This window comes from Leopardus geoffroyi, chromosome D1 (assembly GCF_018350155.1).
Source record: "Leopardus geoffroyi isolate Oge1 chromosome D1, O.geoffroyi_Oge1_pat1.0, whole genome shotgun sequence".
In the NCBI taxonomy this organism is placed as follows: domain Eukaryota; kingdom Metazoa; phylum Chordata; class Mammalia; order Carnivora; family Felidae; genus Leopardus; species Leopardus geoffroyi.
Genome location: NC_059329.1, coordinates 44,470,618 through 44,498,305, shown reverse-complemented (window position 1 = coordinate 44,498,305; position 27,688 = coordinate 44,470,618). Strand labels below are relative to the sequence as shown.

The 27,688-nt window shown below is 37.3% G+C and overlaps 1 protein-coding gene across 4 annotated transcripts in view; it reads right to left on the bottom strand.

Moving 5' to 3' along the window:
• Positions 1 to 11,351: 11,351 nt before the first annotated feature.
• Positions 11,352 to 27,688, bottom strand: part of GRM5 (glutamate metabotropic receptor 5) — a 529,070-nt gene continuing 512,733 nt past the window's right edge. For all 4 annotated transcript variants that reach the window (XM_045483678.1, XM_045483677.1, XM_045483680.1 and 1 more), the window contains one exon: positions 11,352 to 16,368. In XM_045483678.1, the coding sequence (XP_045339634.1) occupies positions 15,468 to 16,368 (901 nt within the window). In that variant the 3' untranslated portion in view covers positions 11,352 to 15,467. The remainder of the gene's footprint in view (positions 16,369 to 27,688) is intronic.

The window sequence follows — 27,688 nt, the reverse complement described above, 5'->3', positions numbered from 1 at the left end:
TTTAAAATTACTTTTGCTTCCCTTCCCTTATGTTCATCTGTTTTGTATCTTAAATTCCACATATGAGTGAAATCATATGATATTTGTCTTTCTCTGACTTATTTCACTTAGCATAATGCACTCTAGTTCCATCCACGTTGTTGTAAATGGAAAGATTTCGTTCATTTTGATTGCTGAGTAATTGTGGTCCTCAATTTCTTTCATCAGCATTTTATAGTTTTCAGCATACAGGTCTTTCACCTCTTTGGTTAGGTTTATTACTAGGTATCTTATTATTTGGGTGCCAATGTAAATGGGATTGTTTTCTTAATTTCTCTTTCTGCTGCTTCATTAGTGGTGTATAGAAATGCAACAGACTTCTGTACATTGATATTGTATCTTTACTGAATTTGTTTATCGGTTCTAGAAGTCTTTTTTTTTTTTTTTTTGGTGGTGTCTGTCAGGTTTTCTATATATAGTATCATGTCATCTGCAAACAGTGAAAGTTTTACTTGTTCCTTACTGATTTGGATGCCTTTTATTTCTTTTTGTTATCTGATTGCTGTGGCTAGGACTTTGAATACGTTGAATAAAAGTGGTGAGAGTGGACATCCTTGTCTTGTTCCTGATCTTAGGGGTAAAACTCTCAGTTTTTTCCCATAAGGATGATGTCAACTGTGGGTTGTTCATATAACGGGTATGCAAACTTTAAATGACATTTTGGGTTTGTGGACTCTAATATCAAGGACAATGAGAGAATTGGAAACAATGTTTCTCAAAGTTTTCCTCATGGCAGAGGAATGGGAACACATGAGATTACTTCACATCTTCTGTTTTGTCTTTAAAATTCTTGGGGCGCCTGGGTGGCGCAGTCGGTTAAGCGTCCGACTTCAGCCAGGTCACGATCTCGCGGTCCGTGAGTTCGAGCCCCGCGTCGGGCTCTGGGCTGATGGCTCAGAGCCTGGAGCCTGTTTCCGATTCTGTGTCTCCCTCTCTCTCTGCCCCTCCCCCGTTCATGCTCTGTCTCTCTCTGTCCCAAAAATAAATAAACGTTGAAAAAAAAATTAAAAAAAAATAAATAAAATAAAATTTATATGGGTTTGGGGTGCCTGGGTGGCTCCATTGGTTAAGCGTCTGTCTTCAGCTCAGGTCATGATCTCATGGTTCCTGAGTTTGAGCCCCGCGTTAGGCTCTGTGCTGACAGCTTGGAGCCTGGAGCCTGCTTTGGATTCTGTTTCACCCTCTCTCTCTGCCCCTCCCCAACTCACACTCTGTCTCTGTCTCTCTCAAAAATAAATAAAAGTTAAAAAAATTAAAATAAAATAAAATAAATAAAATAAAATTCACATGGGTTTATTTGCATTCTATCCCATAATGCATGTGTGATTGTTTTGATAAAAAATGAATGCCTTATAGCTGTGTTTATTTTCTGACTCTATGTGTTCCCTTCACAGTGTTAGTTCCTAGATACATGCACATCCAGAAATGTGTTAATAATCAACTTTAGTAGGTGATCTCGATGGTCCCTTCTATTTTTAATGATTTATAGGTTCAACTAATTGCCCTGGTTATCAAACAATTAGGATTATATAGATAAACAGTTGTCAGAGTTACTTAGAAATGTAATGCTGTATATTCCAAAGATAATTGGTTAAAAATGTTGTTAATAGAGTAGTCTCCCTAGGCTAATGCAAGGGACAAGCTATTAGAGTTGACTGTCCACCACCTCTCCTGTGTAAGTGTATCTCATACAGTCAACTGCCCATGTGAGACATGTGGGCACCTTTGAAGAAAGGGAATGTGTCATTTCTCGGCTCCCAAACCTATGTTGTTCAAAGGTCAACTGTAATAGGATTTGCTCTTGTATTATCTTCGTAATTGATACATGTTTTACAGCTTCAGCCCTGACTTCTTCCCTGAGCTCTAAACCCTAATATCCACATCTTCCCTAAGACACATCTCAACTTCACCATGTCCTGATTCTCCTTCCAAAATCTGTTCCAACTGCAGCCTTTCCCAACTCAGAGGGAGCTCAATCCTGGTCAAAAAACCTTGAAGTCATTCTCAACTCTTCTTTCTTTAGCAGCTCACATCTAGTCCATCAACAAATCTTGAGGCATCCATCCTACACAGACATACAAAGTATCACCCCTTCTTGTGACTTCCACTGCTACCACCATGGTTTATAATTCACTTTCAGTTTCTTGCCTGTTAATTTCAACTGATTCTTAACAACCTCGCTGCTTACTAATTGCCTTCTAAACATTTATTCCCGGGATTCCAGAATGGTCCTCTTAAAATAAATTATATAAAGTTATTCTTTTGCTAAAAGCCCTAAAAGTAGAAGCCAAACTCCTTTTAATGGCGTGGAAGCCGCTATATGAGTGGACTCTGGGCTTACTGGCATCATCAGCTACTGCAGGATCAGTCCCTCAGCCACATTAGACTTGGTGCAGTTCCTAACATTTTCAGACTTATTCTTTTCTCTGGGTCTTTACATTTATCATTTCCTCTGTCTGGCACATTCTTTCCCTATGTATGCTCATGATTTCTTTCTGTACCTTCTTCAAGTGTTTGCTCAGATATTACCTAGAAGTTAAATCTTTGCTGATGAACTTACTTAAAATTACTCCTCTTTCTTGAATGTTTCTCCTTTACCCAATTTATTTTTCTCCACATTACTTATTATTTTCTAATATCTACTAGACTTTGCTTTAAATTTATTTTTGGTCTCTTCCCCCCGCCCTCCCCCACATACATTCCTATTCATAATAAAAAGGAAGGCCCATGTAAACATAATTTTTGTTTTGTTCATTGCTGGACCTGCCAGAATCTAGAAAAGTGCCCTGGCACATATCATGCACCTATTAAGTATTTGTTATTTGAATGAATTACATATAAAGAGATATTTCAACTCTTTTCCATTGATCAAAAAACTTAAAATTTATATTTTGGAAGAAAAATCCATATTTGGATGACAAAATAAGACAAGATTATTTGATATTTACTTTATATATTAAATGTAATTTAAACGTAGGTCGAAATGACACTACATATGACAAAGACAACCTGCCTTCATGATTTGTGTAAAGAGTATATTTGAAGTTTAAATAATCAAGTTGCTTAAAACTTAAAATGTTCATGATTTGTCTCTAAATTAAACCAGACATGTTCGTGTTTAAACCCAAAGCGACTTGAGGCCTCACAGTGTTTAGGGGAATGAATGAAGGTGCTCCGAACCCATGCATCTCATTCTTATCAGCTGCTCATCCCCTCCTGCTTTCAGTGTCCCTGGCGTTTCTGCGACTTCCCAACACTAGGGTCAATTTTTCTGCCAAGATGAGCGAGGCTCTTGGTGCCCTCTAGACGTCCCCACAAAGGCAGAATTGTGAAACTTTCCACCAGCCCGCCTCCCGGGTCCTCCGCAGCCTCTCCTGGTGCCGGTTATTGTGGGTTTGACACCTGAGGCGTCCCCTATACCCTCTGGAGTGCGTCCAGTCCCCTCCCGGGGCCCTCCTCCGGCTGGAACCCGGGCAGGGCTGCCGCCCTCTTCTGACCTTCTTCCCCTCCCTCCCGTGCACTGCTTGCCTGCTGTGAAAATGGCTGTGAACAGGTTCCGTTTTGAACTGGCCCTGGGGAAACAGGTCAGGAGCTGTGTGAACAAGGGTGAGGGATCAGAGCCGCCGGGCAACCGGGAACGAATTCTTTTAAACATTTATATGTGAAACAAATGCGGTGGAAACAAGTTTCCCGAAGAACAGACAAGATGACGGAAGTGGAGCCGGGGAAGAAGTGGAACTTGGGCAAGTTCACCTACCTTGGTGTGGAGCTCGACACCGCCTACCCCGGCTGAGGCTGCCGTGGTGCTCTGGGACCCGCCAGAGCCGGAGGGGGAAGCAGACGCCCTGCTACAGCGCCTGCGCAGAGCGGCGCGCAGCCAGGCGCCGCCCTGGGAGGCGGCCAGGTGGGAAAATGCACCTGCGGGCCTATCTGGACTTCCAGCCCCAGGTAGTGGGCTTCTGCAACAGCCCGGCCTTCAACTAGGTGGAAGACCAGCCTGAGATGATTGAATACTACCTGAGGCTTAAAAGCATGGTTGGCCCAATGTCTGAGCCACCCACCGCAGTAGCTTTATAGCCTGCTTGCCAATAAAGGTACAGCCTTCTCTTAAAAGGAAGGAAGGAGAGGGGCACCTAGGTGGCTCAGTCCCTTAAGCACAGGACTCTTCCTTAGGCTGGGGTCATGATCTAATGATTGGTGCTTTTGAGCCCCCTGTCAGTCAGAGTGGAGCCTGCTTGGGATTCTCTGTCTCCCTCCCTCTCTGCCCCTCCCCTGCTCCCTCTCTCTCTCTTTCAAAAATAAATAAAGTTTATTTTAAAAAAATAAAAGGAAGGAAGGAAAGAAGGAAGGAGAAAGCAAGCCTCTAGAAGGGTATTGGGTAACATGGATTTAAATATTTAATTCCTTTTTAGTTATTTACAATAACCAAGATTTGGAAACAACCTAAATGTCCATCAACAGATGAATGGATAAGAAAATGTTATATATAAATACAATGGAATGTTATTCAGCATAAAAAAGAAGGAAATGCTGTTTTTTATAACAAACTTGGTGAACCTTGAAGACTTCATGCTATTGAAATAACCTAGTCACAAAAGGACAAATACTGTAAGATTCCACTTATATGACGTATCTCAAATAGTCAAACTCAGAGGGTAGATTGGTGGTTACCAGGGGAATGGGTTGGGAAAAGTAAAGAGTTGCTATTCATTGGGTATAGTTTTAGTAACACAAGAAGAAAAAGTTCTAGAGAGCTTTTTCCTGGTCGAGTTCAATATTGTGTGTATAGTTAACAATACTGTATTATACACTTAAAAATTTTTTGAAAGGGTAGATCTCATGATAAATGCTATTGCCACAATAAAAAAAGAGAGAAATTAAAATAGATACATATACTCTCTTAATGGCATATAAGCCCTTGCATAACTGAAAATCTTAGAAACATTGAACTAAAACAACTGTTCTGGTTTACAGAAGAAAAAAGAAGGTCTAGGGAAGGGGGATTATCTGCGTGGAGAAAGCTCCAGAACTGAGGAAGTCTCTTTACCAAAGTCATACACAATGTAGTTTGTATTCTAAAGTCCTTCCTTTTTTTCCCTTCCCAGTTTTAAGTATCCCAATTCAAACGCCAAGTCATTGCTACATTCCCTCCCATTCTTTTTTGTTCTTACTGGGTGTTATTTATTTTTATTAGTTACTAACCAGAAGTGATTTACTAATTCACCTTTTAATTTAATCTAATTTGGTTGTAAATGTTTATATCAACTTCTTTCTTACATTTAGTTCTGATATTTGCTACAGTAAATGGTTGTGAGCTTGTGCATATGTGAGAGAGAGGGAGAGAAAGGGAGAGAGAGAGAGAGAGAGAGAGAAAGAGAACCATGGATGATTAGGATCCTTATGAATTCTGATTGGTTGAATTTATTTGTGTTCCAACTATTAGAGAAAGATGCATATGTGCTCAGGAATAAAAGTAGCAATAACCAATTTTGCACTAGCGTAGGATCATATGTGTTTCATACTTTATATGATATTTTATTAAGTCTAAACATCTAACACTACTATCACTATATGGCTACTGCTACTGCAGCAACTAGCATTGCAGGAACATACTCTGTGCCAAACACTGTGCACTTCACTTCATGTACATTTTCTCATTTAATTCTCCCAAGAAGGCCTAGACAAATTAAGCTAATGGTGAACCTTCTTGAACACACCAGGTACTTTCTTGTGTCAGTAGATGTGCTGTTTCTTGTGCCTAAAAGTTTTCTTCTCTTGTATGCATTGGGTCAGTCCTATTTAGCCTTCAAATTTTTCTTTGGAAACCTCCTTGGGAAGTGTTTCAAGATGTGGATCTCACCCACACCTTTCCCTCTTACTTCCTCTTTGTCAGGCACACTTTACTGTTCTTTTTCTTTTCACAATTAAAAAATTACCATGTTTATGTCTTCAACTTTCTCTACTAGTTTAGCAGATTTTACAGTGCTCATGAACAACCTGTGACATGAAATCACATGCCCAAAGTCACAAACTCATCACTACTTTTTTCTTTTTTGTCTTTCCACATTACATTTAAGATTTTATTCCTTGTTTCAGATCTTATAGGTTAATGAATCTGCTAATAGATTTGTTTCTTTAAATTATTAAAATCTACTTTCTCTTTCTTGACTTAGATTTTATCTAGCACTTCAAATATCACAATAGTAGTGAGTTAGAGTGAGCCTGATCTGGTTTTCCCAGAACAGTGCAGGTGCAAGTAGTTGCCCCAGGTAAAGCCACTGTGTTAATTAACATAATTAATGCTTACACTTTAATTCTCAGAAATGTTCTGTTTTAGGCAAAAATTTCATAGTCACTTTAGAAATTGTGCATAAATGGCATACATCTCTCATTCCTGACTTCGTGGGAATTCTAATGTTTTTCTATCAATATCATGTTTGCTATATGTTTCTAGCAGATTTCTTTTTAATCTTAAGAAACTTTCTAGTCTCTACTTTGTTTTATTTTGATCAGGAATTGGCATTGACTTATCAAATGTTTTTATCATACTTGTTATATAGGTTATATTTTTTCTCTTAATATGTTAATCTAGTAAACTATGGTAATGGATTTTCTAATATTGAACAAAAATACGATAAACTATATTTATCATGGTGTATTACTAGTGTATCAAATTTCACAATTTGATGTATAGTTTATTTGGGATTTTAAAATCTATGTTTATGAGAATAGCCTAAATAACTATTTCCCACCTTGTCTGATTTGTGTTCCAAAGTTATAAAAGCCTAATAAAATGAGTTATAGATATTTCCATGTTTTTCCCTGTTCTATATTTATATTCCATAATCAAATACACCTGTAAAATATTTAGGTATATGCCTTTTAGAGTCATTTAAAATTTCTTTCATGATCTTTTATCATTTTTAGTTTTTCTGCATTTTCTATGTATTTTTGTTTCAATTAGATAATTTATGTTTTCCTGGCATAATATTCACCTATATTTTCAGATTTATTAGTATCAAGTTTTACCTAGTGTTTCCTTATATGTACTCTCTATATGTGTAGCTCTGACTCCTTTCTTACTGCTAATTGTGGTTTGTCTCTCTTTACTTGATTAAATTTGACACATGTTTGTCAAATTATTGGTCTTTTCAAATTAGAAGACTTTAGTTTTAATGATCACTTTTAATTTTCTGTTATTTATTTGCATTCTTATATTAATTTTGACTTAATCAGTATTAATTATTTGTATTTTCTTTGTCTTATTGCTTATTTTTCAACATATTCAGTTGAATGTTTAATTTACTCTCAGTCTATTTTTTAATGTACACATTTAGTGTAAAATATTTTCTTTGGAGTACTCTTTAGTGGCTCTACGGATGTTAATATGCAGGGTTTTTACTAATGTTCATTTCTAAGTAGGGTGTAATTTCAGTTAAGATTTCCTCTTCATACTAAAAAAAAGATCTCAGAAAGGAGATCCCAAATGAACATATTTCTTCTGCATATCTTTTTCTTTAATTTCAAAATTTATTTTTTTAGTCAGTGAATGTAGACTATATGATTTTTGTTTTTTGGGATTTGTTAAGATTTCCTTTGTGGTAAAATCCAAGATTAATGTTTATAAACGTTTCATGGATGATGAAAAGAATGAAAAGAACAAAGCTCTAAATAAGTTTGATTATTCATGGTATTTGTTACTTGATTCACCTAAATTTTATTTCATTTTTTTTCCTTTGGCTTCTTGATGTATTTGTGAGTTCAGTATATTAAAAAGGTTGTTATTGTGGAATTTTTGTGTGTGGATATTTCTATTAGTCTTTGCTTTATATGTTCTGAAACCATATTGCTAAGTACACATAGGTTTAGGACTGTTCTGTATTCTGAGTAGGTTCTTACCAATTCAAAATATCCCTTTTGACCCTCTATATTAATTTCACTTTGAATTATTTCTTGTTGGACATTAATATTCCTACACCCACCTTTGTTTATTTAACATTTGTCTGTCTCAATGTTTTGCATATGCAAGAATTGTGTTAACTGAAGGTGCTATGTCATTCAGTAACACAATTACATTATTTTTCTTTAGGCCTCAGCTTTAATTTATTTGGGCTTTTGTTTGTTGGCCTAGCCATCGTTACTTGTATTTTTATTGTATCTTTCACTCCAACTTTGTCCATTTGTAATGGCTCTATCTCAGCCCCTTATTTCTTAGGAATTGAATTCGGGGCTTTTTGTTACTATGCAAAGAGCAAGAAAGCATTTCTACTGGCTTCTCTCTTACTGACCTAATTTTGCTGCTAATTTGTCCTAGATTATGAGGGTGGGCACTGGCCTCCCAGAATAAGAACTTGTCTATCTATACACTTAGAGTTTTTAATATCTACTTGGAGTGTAGGGTGAGGTGAATATACTAGGGTTCATGATGTGATTTGAGCTCTTCAGAGACAAGTATGTGACAGTACCACAATACACAGGGAAGCAAAAGGTACAAATCATTATTTGAACATGTTAGAGTAGAAATGCATTAATATAGTATATGTAATAGATATGCCTATGTAACTTGGCTTTATTTAGGTAAATTGGAAAAAAAACGAAAAAATTTTCTAAAATGACTTCTGGATAACACTCTTATAGTCTTCTAATGCTCCTGGCACAGAGTCCACTGGCTACTTCACATCTCCTAATGCTACTGTGTCATCTATTGCTTCATCCAAAGCTATTGGAGACATCCAACATGTCTGGTGAAAACAAAAACAAAAAAGAAAGAAAAAAAAAAGAAAAAAAAGGGAAAAGAAAATCTTCATCTTGATCCCTAAGAGTAAAGTTAATGTGCTGGAAGAACCCTGAGAAATCAGCAAATAGGAGGAAAGTTGAAAATAAAATTAAGACTTCCCATGGCTCAGTAAAATGTCTCTGAAGGTGACACTATCAATCCTGATTTTCTTCTCTAAAAGTCTTAGGAGATAATTATGGAAAGAGCAATTAGTTTTCAAGACTGAAAGAAGAAAGTGTGTACAAATTATAAATTTTATATCAGCATTTTCAAAATTCATTCTATGAAGCTGGACTCAGAGGAGACTATTCATAAAAAATAAAATTCTAGAGTTAATATACATTAGCATATTTAAAGTTCTTAAGGAAAAGTATCCATTTAACTTAGAGCTATTAGGTTTTCCAAACCTTTAAAACTCTAAAATCTTTTATTTTATGAAACACCTATTACTATTTAGCAGTTCAGAAAGCCAATTTACTGCATTAGGTCATTTTCATAGACATATCATATAATTTATTATTTAGCATTTTTCCCGTTATAGAAGCATGATAGTTATGTAAAGCTTTATTTTGTGACAACTGGTAAAAATACAAGTTATATATAAATAAGCCAAATGTGTCTGATATATATGTGTGTGTGTGTGTGTGTGTGTGTGTGTATATATATATATATATATATATATATATATATATTTATACCACATGACTAGCCTGTTTATATAAATGTTTACATGGGTCATAAACCTCAAAAACACTCATATGTCATGGCAAAAATAAATGCTCTTGGTTTGGAGTAAAAGTTAATTTAAACTATTCGTTTATGTGGAGGTTAAGTTTTTCTATAATACTTTTTGTTTAGGACTCTAAGAATGGCCATATAAGCTGAGTCTCCAGGTTTTCTTCACAGAATTTATCTTCCAAAATACTTCTTAAAAATAATAAACAGGGTGAAATGTAGTAGCTGATTCTGAATTACAAAATACTTTGAGAAAAAAAAGTAAATACTATACTGTTTCTAAGGAGATAATTTCATTAATATAATCTATTTATCTACCTATGTATCTAGCTAACTACACTAAAAAGTAAATGATTGAGAATTGTTTTTAAAAACTGATCATTCATGTACAGTATAACCAAAAATTGGCCAGTGTTCAGCATAGATTATAACAGAAGAAAAGCATTCTTTCTGTGGTGTTTAAGATCAATTTGCTAAGTCATCCTAAATGGACAGTTCCAAGGTTGCATGAGTTCAAACCTCAACAGGCTACCCGCCACCCCCCCCCAACAGTGATATATACTTTAAGTGGGACAAGAATTTTTTATAGTAATATTCCATATATTTAAGATGAATATTAACTGTATTATAAATTCTATATTGCCACTAATAATAACTATTATCTATTGAGCATTTGTCATGTACCAGAAATGCTGGATATGAAAGAAATCTCACAGATTATTGTAATTCATCTCTGCATTTAAAGAAAGAGGAACTGAGTTATAGAGAACTCAAGGTAATTTTTCCAAGTTATATGCGTCAGAGTAATGGATTTTTTAATTCACTGCCATTTCTATCACATCAGCTGGTTTTGACTGTCCTACCATGAGTCTATGGAGTCTTACAAGACTCATTTGATCTTTAGAAAATGATTTGCTGTATGTGGTCCAGATATCTCACCTCAGTCATCTCACCTTAGCCTTAAGTTTATATAAATATATGCCCATTTGTATTACTTCACAATAGAAGACACTGAAGCAGGAGAGTCTGACAAAGCACACAAAATGGTTTTCTTTTTTAAGATCAAACATATTTTGTATCAATTTCCATATGTATAAGAATATATGTATATACATATTATATGTGTATAAATAATACAATGTAGGGAAGCAGAGAGAAGCTATGTTTTAAAGTCTACATTGTTTTTCTCTTCCACACATCATGCTTTTAGGTTTTAGATAATTTGTGTTCAAGGAGTGTAAATTTGCTTAAGAATCCATCAAAGTAGAAAGTGATTTCACAAGTAATTTTTTTTTCTGGTAAAATTATACAGATATGCCCATACATGCGCACACAAACAAACATACACACAGAGACACATACACAGATGGACTCAAAAGGAAAAAATCTACACAGATGTGTGTTGTTTGTGTACACATCCAGACATTCACAGATACATAAACACACATAATCTATATTATTTTTATGATGTAACCTCTACCAACACAGATAATTGTGGCACTATAATTCGTATTTGTATTTCCAGACACAAAAGCAAGGTATAATCCCTACATGCTTCATTGTTTTTTTAAAAAAATATTTGTCTTAAAAGGTGTTTGTAGATGTCTTTGAGGACAGCATCTTGGGTTGGTTTATGGTTGGTTTACATTTTTAATTTAATCTATTGTCCATAGGCTACTTTGTCAATCCCATAATTTGAATGTATATATCATTCAGAATTTAAGATTAATTAATAGTATGGCTCTTTGGGTCTTAGAAAACACTATTAAGACAACATTCTAAACATTTAAGGGGAAGAATCTTAAAGTCATACCATAGTTTCTTTTTTAATATTTTTCAAAAAGTAACTGACTTCACAAACACCAACTATAACATGATTTAGACAACTGAGAAACAGGCAAGTGTACTTTTGAAGGCTAAAATAAAACACATTTATACAAGTACAAAGCAAAACAATGCTGATAAAAATGTTAAACTTTATGAAAAAAATCATTTGCAATTCACATCAAAATAATTTAACATTCTCTATTGTTTTAATAGTACAAGCTGCAACAACAGAAAAAGAACAGATACGCGCACACAATTTTAAAACCAAATCCGTTAAAGTGCAGAAAAAAGTAAGTACAAGCACTTGTAGCCCACACAAATCTTTTAGGATTGGCACCATCTCTCTAAAACATCTATATTCTATATAGATTTCTAATTACAACACCACCAGCAGCTGCCATTGAATTCTAGAAATACACACAATATACATAGTATATTTGTTCACATTGGGAAGATCAGTGAAATTCAGCCAACTATTTTATACATGCCTCACTCTTCAACAGATAGTAGAGAATCTCCCAGGCCTCAGACCCTCTTAAAAGTGAATTTCAATTTATCTTTATGTTTTTCACTGATCTGTATTTTTTTCACAGTATAAAATTGTAAATGGTAACTATAGAGATTCTGACAGCTTGAGGGTTATTAATAAGCTGTGGCTAAATGTGAACTCAGATAATACTTTTGAAGTCTCCAAAACATGTACATTTTGCTGGGAGACTAGCATAGGAAATGGGTTTTTTTGTTTTTGTTTTTTTGTTTTTTGTTTTTTCTTAAAAAGTGGTTAATTCCTGGTTTGGAAGTCACAGAACTGCAGCAGAGCCATTACACAATTCATTCACAGTCAGAAATAGCTCCTAGTCTTCCTGATCACTTGCTGGTAACAGCAGAAGTTTGGGAAAGACTTTTACTAACAAGGATTAGTACATTCGGGGATTTACTGTTTTTCTTTACTTCAGTCAAATCTCATATGGTTTTCCTTTGTGTACTCCCTTCTGCTCCCCACCCCTAACCGAGAGAGAAGCTTCTTCCCAATCCACATAGGGTCTTCTCAGGCTGCCCCTACTCCTCTCCCAGAACAGAAGAGTGAGTGGACTCCTTAGATGGTCCATATAACTCGATCAAAGTAGGTCTTCTTCTTTTCATCCTTGGACCAAACTGTCCTTTAGGGTCACTTTTCTGAATCTCAGCATTTCACTGTCTTTTCCCCTTCCTTTTAGTCATGCTGGTCCGACTGAGTGATCACTGGGCACCAGGAACAGACTGTTTTCAAGGAAATTCAATGAAAATAGGTACCCAAATGAATTGCGAAGTTCATATCCTAGCCCTAGAATGAATATTCAGTTTTCCTTGTAGATTTATTACTTGGAACCTGGTATTAGAATTGGCAAAGAGACAGAGTTAGCATCATTCCAAAATAAAAGATCCCAAAAGTGCATTACTAATATTATGCATTATAGAATGTACTGAATGAAGGGCAAAGGGCATAAAAACACAGAGAAAAGTACACCTTGTTCTCCTCTAATTGGATGAATATTTTTCTTATTACAGTTGATTATAATTTCATATGGCATTATCAGACAGCAATTTATTTGTATTACATTTTAATTTCTGATGAATTTTCTCATAAAGTGGTGTATTTTTTTAAAGAAATATGTTACTAAAAATTTAGAAGAGAAATTTGATCATGGAGAAAGTTTTTTAAAAATATTCTGTTGGTCAACACGGTGAAACTTACACTTGAGAATAAAATGGAAATCAACCTAAAGTCATGGGAAACGAATTTAAAACTTAGTTGAGTATATTTGGAAAGGTTTCAATGTTTAAGAAATCAAAATGGTAATCCTCAGGTGAATGCCACCCTTTTCATGAGGATTGAAGGGTGTTAATCAAAATATTTACATTTGTTTTTTAAGTGGAGGCAGAGTTCACGTTCAATGAAACTATAAAGCTTAGCTAAATTCACTCTGCTTCAAGAGTCTCATTGTAACATGTGGGTTCAGGGTGCTCTGATGATATTTTCAAATGTGGTATGGTGAGTTTGATTTTCAAGTTTATATTTTAGTAAACTAATATCAGCTTTTAACATTTTATACTGGGAGATTTGATTTTAAATTTAATATAAGAACAGATATAAGTAAAGGAAAATCAAGAAGTATATTGCCTATAACTTTCAAAAGTGGGGCATGATAAATTACACCAATGGATATATTTCCATTTCTCAATTCCTTTTTTAAAGTAGATATGAAATAAAAAAAATACATGCCAATATAAGGATATTGAGCTCAAGGAAAAAGGTTTCATTTATTTTTCTTTCTGCTAAAAATATACTTCTGCCTCACAGCAAATCTTTTTCATAAGGCTAGCTTTAGTATAAGGCTGGATCAACTGAACTTTAAATTTATAGGACACCTCCTCCTTTTATTACTATCTTTATTTTAAAATTTAAAATGAAACGAAACAAAACCAAACCAAACCAAAACAAAACAACACAAAAAAACATTTGGCACCTGAGGACAACTGTAATGAGAAGAAGAAAGAGATGACTGTGGATGCAGGTCTTGAGCTATGAATTCTACCTATATGAGCCTATTAAAGCACATGTATTTCTAGTATATCTTTAAATCTCTTTTCTGCAGTATTTAAAAAGTGACAGTATGAAGTGCACAAAATCATATTAATAATTATTTTAAAAAGGAAATACTAATAATTGCTTTGCCTCTTTTTGGAATGGCTAAGAGACTGTGTGGTTTATATTCATTAAGGTTCCTCTGTTTTAATATTCTGTATTGCTTTGAAAAATCTACATTTGTCATAGTTCATAGCTGCCCTCTTTAAGCAGCCAAAAAAAGTTAAAATCACTGCTCACTGGCATAGCTAAATCTCTGCTAAGCCGACTTGACACAGTTTAAAATTTCCAGCGTATTAAGATTGTGTTAACTTTTTGAACAACAGTCCCTCTAATCATGTCGCTGTCTTCGCTGGGTCTATAGACCATTCTTCCAGTGGTGGGACTTGGAAAGAACAGAGGAGCTCTTTGTGCATCAGGTTCTCAAAAGAAAGGAATGGAGAAGCCCAAATGCATATTTTAATATTTTAGCTGGCAATGCTAATGGAACAGCATTCATAAGGAGGAGTGGCCACATTTCAGGAAAGTGATAGCCAAGCTGGAGCTCAGGAATTATTATTATTATAAAGAGAATTTCCAGCTACACAACGGTACCCCAGTGAGGGAATTACAAAACAGTATTCCAGAAAATATTTTTTTGCTACTCCAGTATTGATTGGCAACATGGTGAAATAGTCAAGAAATCTTCCATTGGTTTTCTTGGTTAATGGAGGTGAATTGAAATAACTAGGTGGACTCCCGGATGCAGGCTTTTGAAAGAGGATTTCAAAACCAAATTGGAGAGGAATGTCTCTGGTAAAAGCCTTATACACATCAGCGCAGCACTCATTATCCAGTTGTGTGTTATGCATGGGACACACTCACAACAATGCCTCAGTAAATACTGGGCCCAAATTACTGCTTTTCAAAGTCTTTAAAGGACAGAAAAAAAAAAAAAAAAAAAAAAAAACGGAAAAAAACCCCAAAAAACAAAAAAAGAGAGCGAAAGGTTGATGTTTTGGTCCCAGATTTTGAGTTTGTTAGAAAATGTACATTCATGTTTGGTGAATCAAAGAATCTTCTGGGAAAAGAATTAAAGTAAACAAACAAAACTTTGTACAGTTGCTTAATAACTATGCTTTTCCCCCTCCATTATGCTGTTACACACTCATTGCTTCCCTAGAGCAAAGCACTTGGTATGGAACTGGTTCAACAGACTCTTGTCAGCCCTCAAAAATATAAGCAGTGTTTCTTAAAAGCCCATGTTTTCTAAGGCCACTAGAAGAAAATCTGCCAAAGGATTTGTGGTCGGTGTCTTCGTCGGTTGATGTTAAATAGCACTATTAATCTCGTGTTTCCATTAAGGGTGTACTTGGCATCTTCCACCTCGGGTCTTAACCAGGCGACTATGCTTGTCACTGTGTCTGCGTGAACACGGGAGGTCTTGGCTCCCTTGGCGGAACCCAGCGTGGTTTCCAATGACATTCACAACGACGAGGAGCTCTGAGTGTAATCTCTTATGATAAGTGTGTCATATTTGGGAGACGAAGGGATACAGAGGGCCGACTCCGACACTGGCGAGTTGGGGGTTGTACTCCCCGAGTCCACCGAGTCTCTGAAGGGGGACGGCGGGGTGAGAGCCACCAGCTCTTCCAGGTCCGGCTTGCCGGCTGCAGCTTCCGGCCCGGCTGTAGGCGTCTCCCGAGCAGCGCCCCCAGCCGGCGGGGCCGCCGCCGCTGGCTGCGCGCCGCCCGTGACCTCGATGGCGGGCAGCGGCTGGATTTCGGCGAACGTCGTCATGGTTGTGGGCAGCTGGATCTCTTTGGGGATCAGGTACGACGAGCAGAGCGGGGCGCCCACGCCGGGGCCGGGGGCCGTGGTGGACAGCATCATGGAATTGAGCTCGCTGATGTTGGCGGTGAAGCGGGTGACCACACTGCTGATCTGCTCCATGAGCGAGCCCTGCGAGGAGCTGCTGCGCGCCGCGGGCTCCGAGTGCAGCGACGGCACGTCGTCGTCCGTGCGGCTGGCGGAGCCCGCGCGCTGGCTCAGCGTGCTGATGGGCGACGGCGAGCGAGGGCGCGCGGGCGCGGGGAAGTGCTCCTCTGCTTCCGCCACGTCGTACAGCCCCTTGGGGCCGGCGTCCGGGGGCTCCGGCCCACCGGGGCCGCCGCCCGCGCCCCCCGCGCCGCCCGCAGCCCCGGCGCCACCGCCCGCGCCGCCTGCGCCCAGGCCGCGGCTCTCCGTGCTCTTGGGGAAGGGTTTGATGACGGCCGTTTGGTTGGGGTTCTCTTTCTTGTTGATGTGGATGGACAGCCGCTGCCACAGGTGCTGCCCCCGGCTGCTCTTCTCATTCTGGGCCCACGTGACGGATTTGCCATTGGAGCTGCGGAGAGAAGGGAGACTAGAGGTGACTCAGAGGTTCAGGGGGAGCGGGTCCCCAGCCCTGGGTTATGGATTGGGAAGGACGGCGTCAAAGGACACCTCCAGAGATCGTGGAAGCGGCATTTGTTTCCTTGTTTTGAGTAAAGGCCGCTTTACTGTATTGGCCTTGCCTTCCTTACCATGAAAGTGTATCAGAGGGGATAGTAGTAAGGGTCGAGGAGTATTTATGGAGATTCTGCAGTAGTTCTGAGCAGCAGCTGGTTATGTTGCAAACCTAGAAGCCAGGGCCTGGATTATTATGGTGCCATTGAGCAGAAGCACCTGGTACAGGGCAAGGGCTTCCTGCAGTTGGCAGCCTCTGAAAGGAAAACTTGGAACTAGAACAACTAACCAACCCAAACACAAGAGGGCAGGGAAAGCGTTGGGGTCAAGGGTTACCAGGCAATAGACAGTGGTTCCAGTTCAGTTTTTATTCTGCGAGCCAATGATTGGTGTATTTGGCTAGGGATTTCTGTTTGAATTCCTGACCTTGAACATGGTTTTAGTCTGCCTTATCTGCTGGAAAATAGAAATTCAAGGAACACATATACAAAGTTCTAATCAATTAGAGCTTTTCTACTTCACCCACATTTTCCTCACAAATTTATTTTTAGGCCTAAAACTTGAATAACAGTTCTGTGAGGGAGCATATTGCCTCTGGCACCTAGCATATTGCTTTCCAACTAGGGTCTTGATGAGTGTTACCTGACATGATTTCCTACGACCTTTCTCCCTCTTCCCTTTCCCTAAGTAGTGCATTTTGGTCCTGCAGCATGAGGTCTGAAAGCTGCTCTGATGATACAATTGGCGCCTGAGCCTCAGATCCTGACTGTGTCCTCCTTACTATTAAATATGACACAACCTCTAAATCTACAGACCCTGTGTCAGAAACCTCACTTATGGTCAGAGAATGTGGCCTGACCTTCAGGGATGTTCTATGGAGAGACCCTCGGGTGATGGCTCATCACAAAGAAATCCAAGATCTCTGTAACTAGGGGGTCTGTTTTGTCCAGACAGCTCTGCCCTAGGTGCTGTGACCAGGAGATAGCCTTGGACAGTCTATGACCCAAGGCTTTGACCACCCAACTTTATCATCTCGGCCAGTGGTGATTAAACTTAATTGTGCCTAAAACTCACCTAGGGTATTTGTCAAATAGCCCAGGCAGGACCCCAGAAGATTCTGATCACCTAGATAAGGTTCCAAAGATCTATGCATTTTGTAAGCACTCCATCCCCAAAGAAGCTGTCCTTTCTTTCTGGGTTCCCATTGCTCCCTTGGCCTCCTTGCTGGACGGCCTTTGCCTGGCAGGGGGCTGAATTGTATTTGGAGCTCACTTGCCTTGCGGCTACCGGACTTCAACTGCCAGATCCAGTCTGCCTGAGATACCTGTGCCTTTGATAACAGATCGGTGTTTCTGCAGTTCCTATAACAGGATGCTTTTGTCTCTTTCCCATACTTTCCCATTTCTTCCATCTTTCCTTTTCCTCTTTGTGGTCTTCCTTTTTCTGCTTCTTCCTCTGAAATCTCATTCCACTTAATCTACCCAATAGTTTGCAACCTGGTGTCCTTTAGAATTCTGGAATGTGATATGTCCCCCACCCCTGCCCCTCTTCCTGCAAAGGATGGATCAATTATTTCCAGCTTTGGAGGTTGCTGTACATCCACGGTAGCAGAATGGGCCCTGCCAAACCTAACTTTCCTTTCCAGGAGAGTTTCAGGAAAGGAATGTTTCTACATTTTGCATTAACCTGACCTGCCACCTTTTATGTGTTTAGTGCATTACTTTCTTCTTCCTAGGTGTCTACTGAGTTCTGGAACATGGCACAGAAGAAATGGGCCAGACTATTTATGGGATTTGATTGGGAGGATGGTTGCCAACAACCCCCTTTCTCTCCTACCAGCAAGGTAAGAAACATGCATGTTGGAAAGGAAAATTAGTCGTTCAGGTTGCTGAGGCCACTTTTAATACAAAGCTTGGGCTATAAACTAGAAGCATAACTGGATTTATCCTACTAAGCTTTACTCTAGGAAAGTTCTTGCTCCCAACATGGAGAGGTTTTGATGGAACGTAACTCTGGGTATTAACAGTGTCAGTCTTTGGAATCACATGCAGTAGTGCCTAAAAACTTGACAGCAGATGGAAAAGCCTTTGGATGAATGTGTGAGAAGGAAACTATCCTAACCAGCCAATCTGCACAAAATACTGACATTTTTCTTGGCCATGCCTTTGCTTAGTGTCCATGGTCATTTGGGAGAGAGAGCGCCAAACAATCTGAATACCAATGGAAATGGACACAGGAGACACCAGAGAAATGGAGTCCAAATGTAAGTACCTCATTTCATTCCTTGGGTCATGAAAGGTTTTTTGCTCCAAAATAAATGAGAACTTTTTAAAAAGTTTTTTTTTTAAATCCTGACTTATGACATTAATCTGTTTATTAGTAGAATGTAGTTTCCACAGGAAACAGACAGGGAACTAATCTATCTTGTTCATTAGCACACAGGATGTTAATAAGCATTTGATGGACGAATAGGATTCTTAAGCTAACCAGTCTTAAGAACCATTGTGTGGTGTCCTGGAAAGTGCAATGGACAAAGGACCCTCAAATCTGGATTCTAATCCTGGATCTGCCATCCTGAATGCTTGGAAAACAATAGTCTCTAAGCCTTGGTAAAAAGCAGAGAGCAATCCTTTGGTGAAAGCTGTCATGAGGATTAAATGAGACCATATAGATGAAAGCTTCTTGTAAGGAGAGGGTATCTAAGAGTGTTAATTTTTGCATTCTATGTGAACACTACATTTCAGAAAATAAAAACAGTATACTTGTGGTTTTGAGCTCTGGTTGAGAAACAAAGAATTCAATACAAAGTAAAATATGTAGTAAAGCCAAAAAATATTTTTGGTTGTTCCTCCTTAACCTGACCAACTGTACCAAGAATTGGAGTTCCATCGGGTTTGCTCTGTTGGGGTTTTTTCCCTGCTAATTTGTCTCCTTGGTGATCAAATCCACTCTACTAAATTCTGCATTATTTTTCTTCCACAATTTACTTCTTCCTGAAATGCTCTTTCATTGTGCTCCCTCCTCTCTGCCTTTTTCTTTCTTTCGGCCTAAGCTCTTACCATTTTTTTTTTAATTTTATTTTATCTTAATTGCTTTTATTTGAGAGAAGCATTCCTGACCCCATCCCAACTAGGTTAGATTCCCAGAGTCCTTTCATTAGGCACTTAATAACTCTTTGCTGTATATCTACCTCACCTGCTGAGTGGAGTGTTCTGAGGGTACAGACAGAGGGTTCTTTGTTTTCTGTTATATCCATAGTACTTCATGCATTGCCTAGAACATGATATGTGCTCGATAATATTTTGAACTAATAACTGAGTGGATAAGTGAATTTGATTTAAAAAAATCCATACTGAATTGTTTTTGGTAGAATTAAGTTTTAAAAATAATTCAATAGTAAAAAAATAATTCAATGTTAATGAAATTCTGTTTTGTCTTATGAATCAATCTTTTTATAAACTCACTGTAATCAATAGTACTTAGTACATATTTCATTAACCAAGTACAAGAACACAGATCTTCATCTCTACTGTGAAAATCATAAAGGAAGTATTTGTTCCTTTTCTGTAATTTATATGTATATGTATGTGTGTGTGTGTGTGTGTGTGTGTGTGTGTGTGTGTGTGTATGTGTAGTGAAACTTCTTAGTGATGAAAGCTTATGGAGGCAGTATGGATAGTAGACCCAGAATGTGGGTTTAAGGTATGGCCCTCAGTGATGTTGGGCAAATCACTTAATACCTTTGCACCTCTTTGTTCTTTGGTAAAAAATGGAAGAAATAAACCTCTCCTGCTCACCTCACATGATTTCTGAAAGAAACTAAATGGTGGTACACGTGAGAGTACTTTATAAACCATAGTACCTCTGCAGACCTCACTATCAAATCTTCCGGGGTGCCTGGGTAGCTCAGTCAGTTAAGCATCTGACTTCTTTGGCTCAGGTCATGATCTCGCAGTTCGTGAGTTCAAGCCCTGTGTCAGGCTCTGTCCTGACAGCTCAGAGCCTGGAGCCTACTTCGGATTCTGTGTCTCCCTCTCTCTCTGCCCCTCCCTGCTCATGCTCTCTCTGTTTTTCTCTCTCTCAAAAAAACAAAACAAAACAAAACAAAAAAAACAATAAAAACAAATAAATAAACCTTAGAAAAATCTTCCAATCACTTGAGGTAAAATCTTTATTATTATTGTTGTTGTTATTACTGAGAACTTTTTTTTTTTTAAACATCAGGATTATACATTTTTCCTAAGGACCCTGAGGTAAGAAAAGGGAAAGCAAACTTTTCCGTACTGGTCTATAGCACTTGACTTTTCCCACTGAATATTTTGGACATTAGAAAAGAAGGAGGAGGAAAGAGGAGTGGAGGAAAGAAACAGAATACATGGTTTGCTACCTGGAAAGGAGGACAATTTGGCCAAAAAAAACCCAAAAACAAACAAAAAAAAAAACATAAAAACTTTGTGCTCTTTCCAGGTACCAATTAACCCTTTATCAAATATAATACTGCATAATTTACTACTATGACAATTTGTTCTTTATTTCTTGGGGGGAGGTGCATTTTGATCATGTTATTTGAGACTTAGGTTTTTTTGTTTACATTTGTGTCTGCCAAAATGACACCTTCTACCTTTATTCTTAGAAGTTTTTTTTTTCCCAGGGTCAGCCAGGAGAGAGGAATAGTAAGATAATGAGCTTCCTAATACAAAAAAAATACTTCAAAAAGTTTTTTTTAAAGCTTGTAATGTCACTAGCAAATATGTCTGTGGAATGACTTCAGAAAATACTAGGCCAAAAAAACAATTTCATGAATTAAGAATATTATAAGTAGAAAGTTTCCAATTGCAGTTCCATTTTCTGTACATTTTCTTAAGCTTTTTATCAATATATTTTGAGTTGCAAAGTATGGAAATAAAGTTTTTAAAAAATAATGAGGAATTGGATATTGTTTATATCCAGACATTCTAAATTAGGTGGAATAATTTCTTTCTGAGCCTTGCCTAAAATATGACATCTTAATTATGACAATTACACTGAGAAATACACCATAATATATAAGAAAATGATAGAATCATCCATATAAATTTCCCCAGTTAAGCATAAATGGATATAAATAGCCATCTCACTGACAAAAAAAATAAATGGCTGCGATGACATATGCATTAGAAATATATGTACAGACAAAAACACTTGAGTAAATGAAAATGAATTATCCACCAAAGACACCATAATCAAAGCAATATCACCTTATATTTGCATAGTGCTTTAAAAGTACTTTTCCGGACACTGATTGTCAAGGGTAGATAGGATCAATGTCTTTGTCCTCCTTCCAAAAATAAGAAAATTGAGGCTCAGTGAGATAGGTGATTTGCCCAAAGTTAAGCAGTTAGATAATGGCAACCTGGGACCAATACTATCTCATGATTTCCAATTCCATTTTTCCTGACAGTACAATGTCCCATCTTTGCTTTGTGAAGTGAGCTGTCCTTATTTCACGGAAGAGAAGACCTCTGGTGTTACCTGGTGATGATGTGTGTTTTTAAGTAGAAACATTAGTCATTTGATTTACATTCTCTATTACCATGTCTTTGTACTTCTTAATCATCTACTTTGGGGTCTCAAGAAAGCACCCTATATCACTCTTTGGCCTCAAATAGCACAGGTTGATCAAGCACTTATATTTGTCAAAGATAATGACTGGATGCCTCAATGATGAAGGCACTTGAAGCTTACAACCATATAAATATTATATGGCAATTTTCAGCCCCTCTTTTTTTCCCCATGCTGTGATCTGGTAAAAGACAGTTGTCCTATATAAGGACAGCCCTAATAAATGTAGCCCACTTATTTTCTCTCTGACTTATTTTGAAATACAACTAAAAAGAATGGTATAAATTTGAGGATAACCTTAAATCTGCACTATTTTGCAAATTTTGGTATTTCAACCAATAGTGGTAATAAATGATATGTGATACCTTTGCAAATGATTGTGATTCATCAGTACTTTTTAAATTTTTTTTAATGTTTATTTATTTTTGAGAGAGAGAAAGACAGAGCATGAGTAGGGGAAAGGGCAGAGAGAAAGGGAGAGACAGAATCCAAAGCAGGCTCCAGGCTCTGAGCTGTCAGCATAAAGCCCGACACGGGGCTCAAAGCCACAAACCATGAGATCATGACCTGAGCTGAAGTTGGATGCTTAACTAACTGAGCCACCCAGGTGCCCCTATTCATCAGTACTTTTTGATATTCTGGTGTCGAGTTACTGATATGAGACTTGCCTCAAAGAGGGCAAGAGAAAAGATGCACATAGAAGGCTAGCAATATGAGTTACTCATAGTATTTTGATAGAAGGGTTATTTTTCTTTTTCTTAGGACCTCGAAATGAGGAAGTAGATGGGCAGGTGGAATGTTGCTAAGGGCAAAGCCTGAGAGATTGTGGAGCATGGAAACAAGTAGTTCATGGGGTAACTTACTATAGGGTACAGATCACAAGGGATTCAATACTTCACAACAAGAAGAAACTTTCCAGCAGGGGAGGGGCCAGGGAATGATGCTTGCGTACAAGAGACAGATTGAATCTACACCTTGAAAAATTAGTAGATTATGGCAAAATCCAAAAGGAGCAGTAGGCATTGGCATCCAGGAAAAATAGCAGTGACATAGGTTCAGGAATCCATAAGGATATTCTAAGATAATCAGTAGTCCAGTCTGACTAGGTGGGGATGGAGAATAAGTGGAAGCATCAGGAGTAGAGTTGGGATATTTTTGTCTGCTGTAAAAATTCTTTGTGGTCACCCCTGACCTACAAGGATCTTCCTTTTCCTTTCTTTTGCTATTTTAATAACTAATTCATAATTAACCTTGGACTTGTTAGACTCTGGGATAGATAGATGGTCTAATATAGTTGACCAGAGAAATGGTCTAATTATTAGATATATATGAAACCTACATGCTAGATCAATAGATGAATGAATATATAAACAAATACTCATGAGTTATTTTCTATGTTATTTAAGTGCAGGAATTATTTTTTGTTATTTAGTATTTTATATATTTGGTATTTCTCAAGCTCAACAAAAGCAATTAAATTTAGGAATCACGCCATAACCTTCTTTAAACCCTCATTGCAGCTTCATCCATTGACCCTATTCCTTGTTTGGCCCCAGTCCTGGTCCTACTTCAGGAATATGTTAGGACCTAATTAACATCTGTTAGGTTAATTAGTCCTTCAGGCAATAAGGAGCCAAGAAGATTGACACAAGCAAAATAGTGTGTCCAGGGTAGATTTAAGAAGCTGTTTTAATAATGCAGTGATACAGTGTTAAGATCTTAACAGGTGTGAAAAAATGATGAAAAGGAATATAGTGGTATTCTAAAACTATTGTGAAAGAAAAGATGTTTGTCCTTGGTACTGGAGGAATTTAGACAAAAGGTTGCTCACTGGGGAAAGAAGTTTCAAGGAAGGATTTGCAAATAAAGTGGAGATTAACGAGGCCTTAAAGACTGGGAAATGTTAAAATAACATGGATAAACAAAATCCAATTAATATTTATGTGTTGCATATATGGCAAAGAAGGTAATTCCACATACCCAACCCCTTGAAACCCTTCCAACAACCTTGTGAGGTGGACTTTCGCCTCCCTTTTAAGTAGCTGTGATCCAGCAGGGGCTGCCTGCTTCTATGATAATCCCCCCAGGGAATGTCTCTCACTAGGCATTCAGTCTCTAATGAAGTCCTTGTGGGAGGAGAACCATTGGCTCTATTTTAACTAGTCTTTGGTTTAACAGGCGGCCTTTTCGACATGTCACGATCCATTCAGGGTGGGTTACTCAAGTGCCCAGTGGTTCTAGTACAGCTGGTACTTGCCCCACGTCCCCATAAAGAGAAGCATCTAACAAAGGATGTAAAGCATGTTCCAAGCAGAGGCATTTTGTTGGATCATCAGAGCATTTTCTTTCTCAAGTTAAGCTATTTTTTTTTTCATTCAAAAATCAGGAACTCAGACTCAAACCTCAAACTAAACTACTCCTCATACTGAGATGTAAATTCTACACTTGAGGTGCTTCAACTAAGATTAGAGGATTTTTTTCCCCAAAATGGAAATGATTTTCTCCAGCAATTACTATAAAGCACAGATTACAATTTCATAAAGAGAGAACAAAAGAAGACACAGCTATTTTGCACCCATTGGCTGATACCACAGAGAAGTCTTTGTGGGAAAATCCAGCTTGATTTAAAGCCTTGAATAAAACATAGGATTAGGATTGATGACTAAGAAGAGGAGGGTCCTGGAATGATAATAGCTCCCCTTTGAATAGAATTTTATACCTCACAAGGTATTTTCATCTGTTTTATTATATTTGACCTTCACAACAGCTGTATAATATAGCACTTATTGCATGGTATTTTTAATCACTTATTTACCAGTCTGTTTCTGGATTAAACCTGAGCACTCCAAGGGCAGTAACTGGGAGCATTTCCAATGCTTGGTATGGTGTCTGGGGCAGAGTAGGTGGGCTGGGAGTGTTAGGGAAAGGAAACAAATTAGAATGCTTTCCTTGAATGTCTGGTAAACGGGTATTATTAACCTCTACTATAGATGCAAAACCCAAGGCTTATGGAACTTCACTAATATGCCCAAGTCAAATAAAAGGCAAAACAATATGCCCCAAATAGGACCTTAGATCCAGAGTCACACATGCAATACTGTCTGTGTGCTAGGTGCACACAAAAACTAAGGGGCTAACAAGACACATCCTTATGGAGCATCCAGGGAAATGATAACAACCAAGTTTGTATCCATAAAATGACCTGATCATAAATTCCAAAGCTCTCTATCAACAAATTGACCTGAAGATTGCAGAGATGAATACTGAGGGACTGTAGAATAAGAAAGTGTCCCCAGACTGTTAGAATGGTTGCTGAAAAAATGATTTCTGCTTAGGAAAAAAGATTCCTTTTGATCTTAAAGTACCTCTGCCTAACATATTTAAATCTAATGTGTGAAGAGTACCTTAGTTTTGAGGTTTGAATCCTGGTTGTTATCTACCACCAACGTGCTTATTATCTATATGAAGCTCCTGGCTTAAGGTAATTTTTGATTATTTTTTCTTACTGGATGTAAATAGGCACCTGCCACAGATATGAAGTGCTAAGAAAGTTTCAGTCCTATTCCCTTTGGGATGCTTCAGATGGTGAACGCACACACACACACACTCTCTCTCTCTTCCTTGTGGTGAGGACACTTAACATGAAACCTACCTCTTAACAGGTTTTTTTAGTGTACAATACAATATGATCCCTTCACACATGTCAGGATGGATAATAATCGTAAAAAAAGATAAAAAGTATTGGTGGATGTGGAGAAAAAGGAACCCTTGTGCACTGTTGGTAGGAATGCAAACTGGTGCAGCCACTGTGGAAAATGGTATGAAAGTTCTTCAGGACATTAAAAGTAGATTACTGTATAATCCAGCAATCCCATTTCTGGGTATATGTCCAAGGTAATTAGGATAAGGATCTCAAAGAGGGATTAACACTACCATATTCACTGCAGCATTATTTGTAGTAGCAAAGATGTGGAACACCTTAAATGTCCACTGATGGATGAATAGACAAAATGTGTTTTTTTTTCCAAAAAAGACATCCAAATATCCAACAGTTAGATGAAAAGGTGCTCATCATCACTAATCGTCAGGAAAATGCAAACTACAATGTGATATCACCTCACATCTATTAGAATTGCTAGAATCAAAAAGACAGGAAATAATTAGCATTGGCAAGGATGTGGAGAAAAGAGAACTCTCATGCACCATTGGTGATATGTAAATTGGTGCAACCACTATGGAAAACAATATGGATATTCCTCAAAATTTAAAAATAGAACTACCATATTATCCAACAATCCCACTTCTCAGTATTTATCCAAAGGAAATGAAATCACTATCTTAAAAAAATATCTACCACCCCATGTTTACTGCAGCATAATTTATAATATCCAAGACACAGAAACAACCTCAGTGTCCATCAACATATGAATGGATAAGGAAAATGTGATATATATATATACATATATATATATACATATATATATATACATATATATATATACACATACATACAAAATACATATACATACACACACATAAAAATACAAACACACAATGGAATATTATTCAGCCATTCCCAAGATAAGGAAATCTCACTGTTTGTTACAATATGAATGATGTGCATGAAACATGAAGGCACTGTGATAAGTAAAATAAGTCAGAGAAAAAACCCTGAACTAATAGATACAGAGAACAGATTGGTGGTTGGTAGAGGAGGGAGTAGGTGGTGGGTGAAATGGGTGAAGAGATCCAAAAGGTATAAACTTCCAGTTGTAAGATAAATAAGTCCTGAGGATCTAATGTACAGCATAGTGACTATAGTTAATAATAATCTATTGTATATTTGAAAGTTGCTAAGAGAATAGATCTTAAAAGTTCTCATCACAAGAAAAAAAATTGTAAATGTGTGGTGATGGACATTAACTAAATTTATTGTGGTAATCATTTTGAGATATATATACATCTATATCTCAAATCATTATGTTGTACACCTACAACTAATACAATTTTATATGTCAATTTTATCTCAATAAAAAAAGAAATTCTATCCTTTTAGTATTCGAAAAACTTCTTACATGTATCCTATACACTATTATCTTGTTTATGTCAATCTGCCTGGTTCCTCAGATGACAGAAATCTTTTTCTGGCTTCTCAGAAAATTAATCAGGTAGGTGCATATAAAAAATAACAGATGTTCCTGATTAATATTTACTTTTGTCTTTTTCTTGCAGTATACTGCCTTCTGTATGTGTATCTGATCTCATTTAAATTATTTTACTACTTTAAAATATCCATCTATATGTATTTTCATATACATGTTATTTTTAATTCCTCAAAACAATATGTGAAGCAGTTCTCAACGTCATGTCTATTTTATGGATTATAAAGCTGATGCTTACAGAGATTCATGGGATTTATGTGCACAAAGGTAGAAAATATTTAAGGTGTAAAATCTTGATATGTAGGATACTAAAGCCTATGTCTTTCCATTGGCTTCTGATTCTAGGAGTATGGAAGACATAGTGTCATAAAAGCATAGTCTCCCCTTTGAAGGCATGTTAAGTATAATGACAAAAAGTGTTAGGTGTAGAAGCCCTATTTCATAGATCTTTGTCTA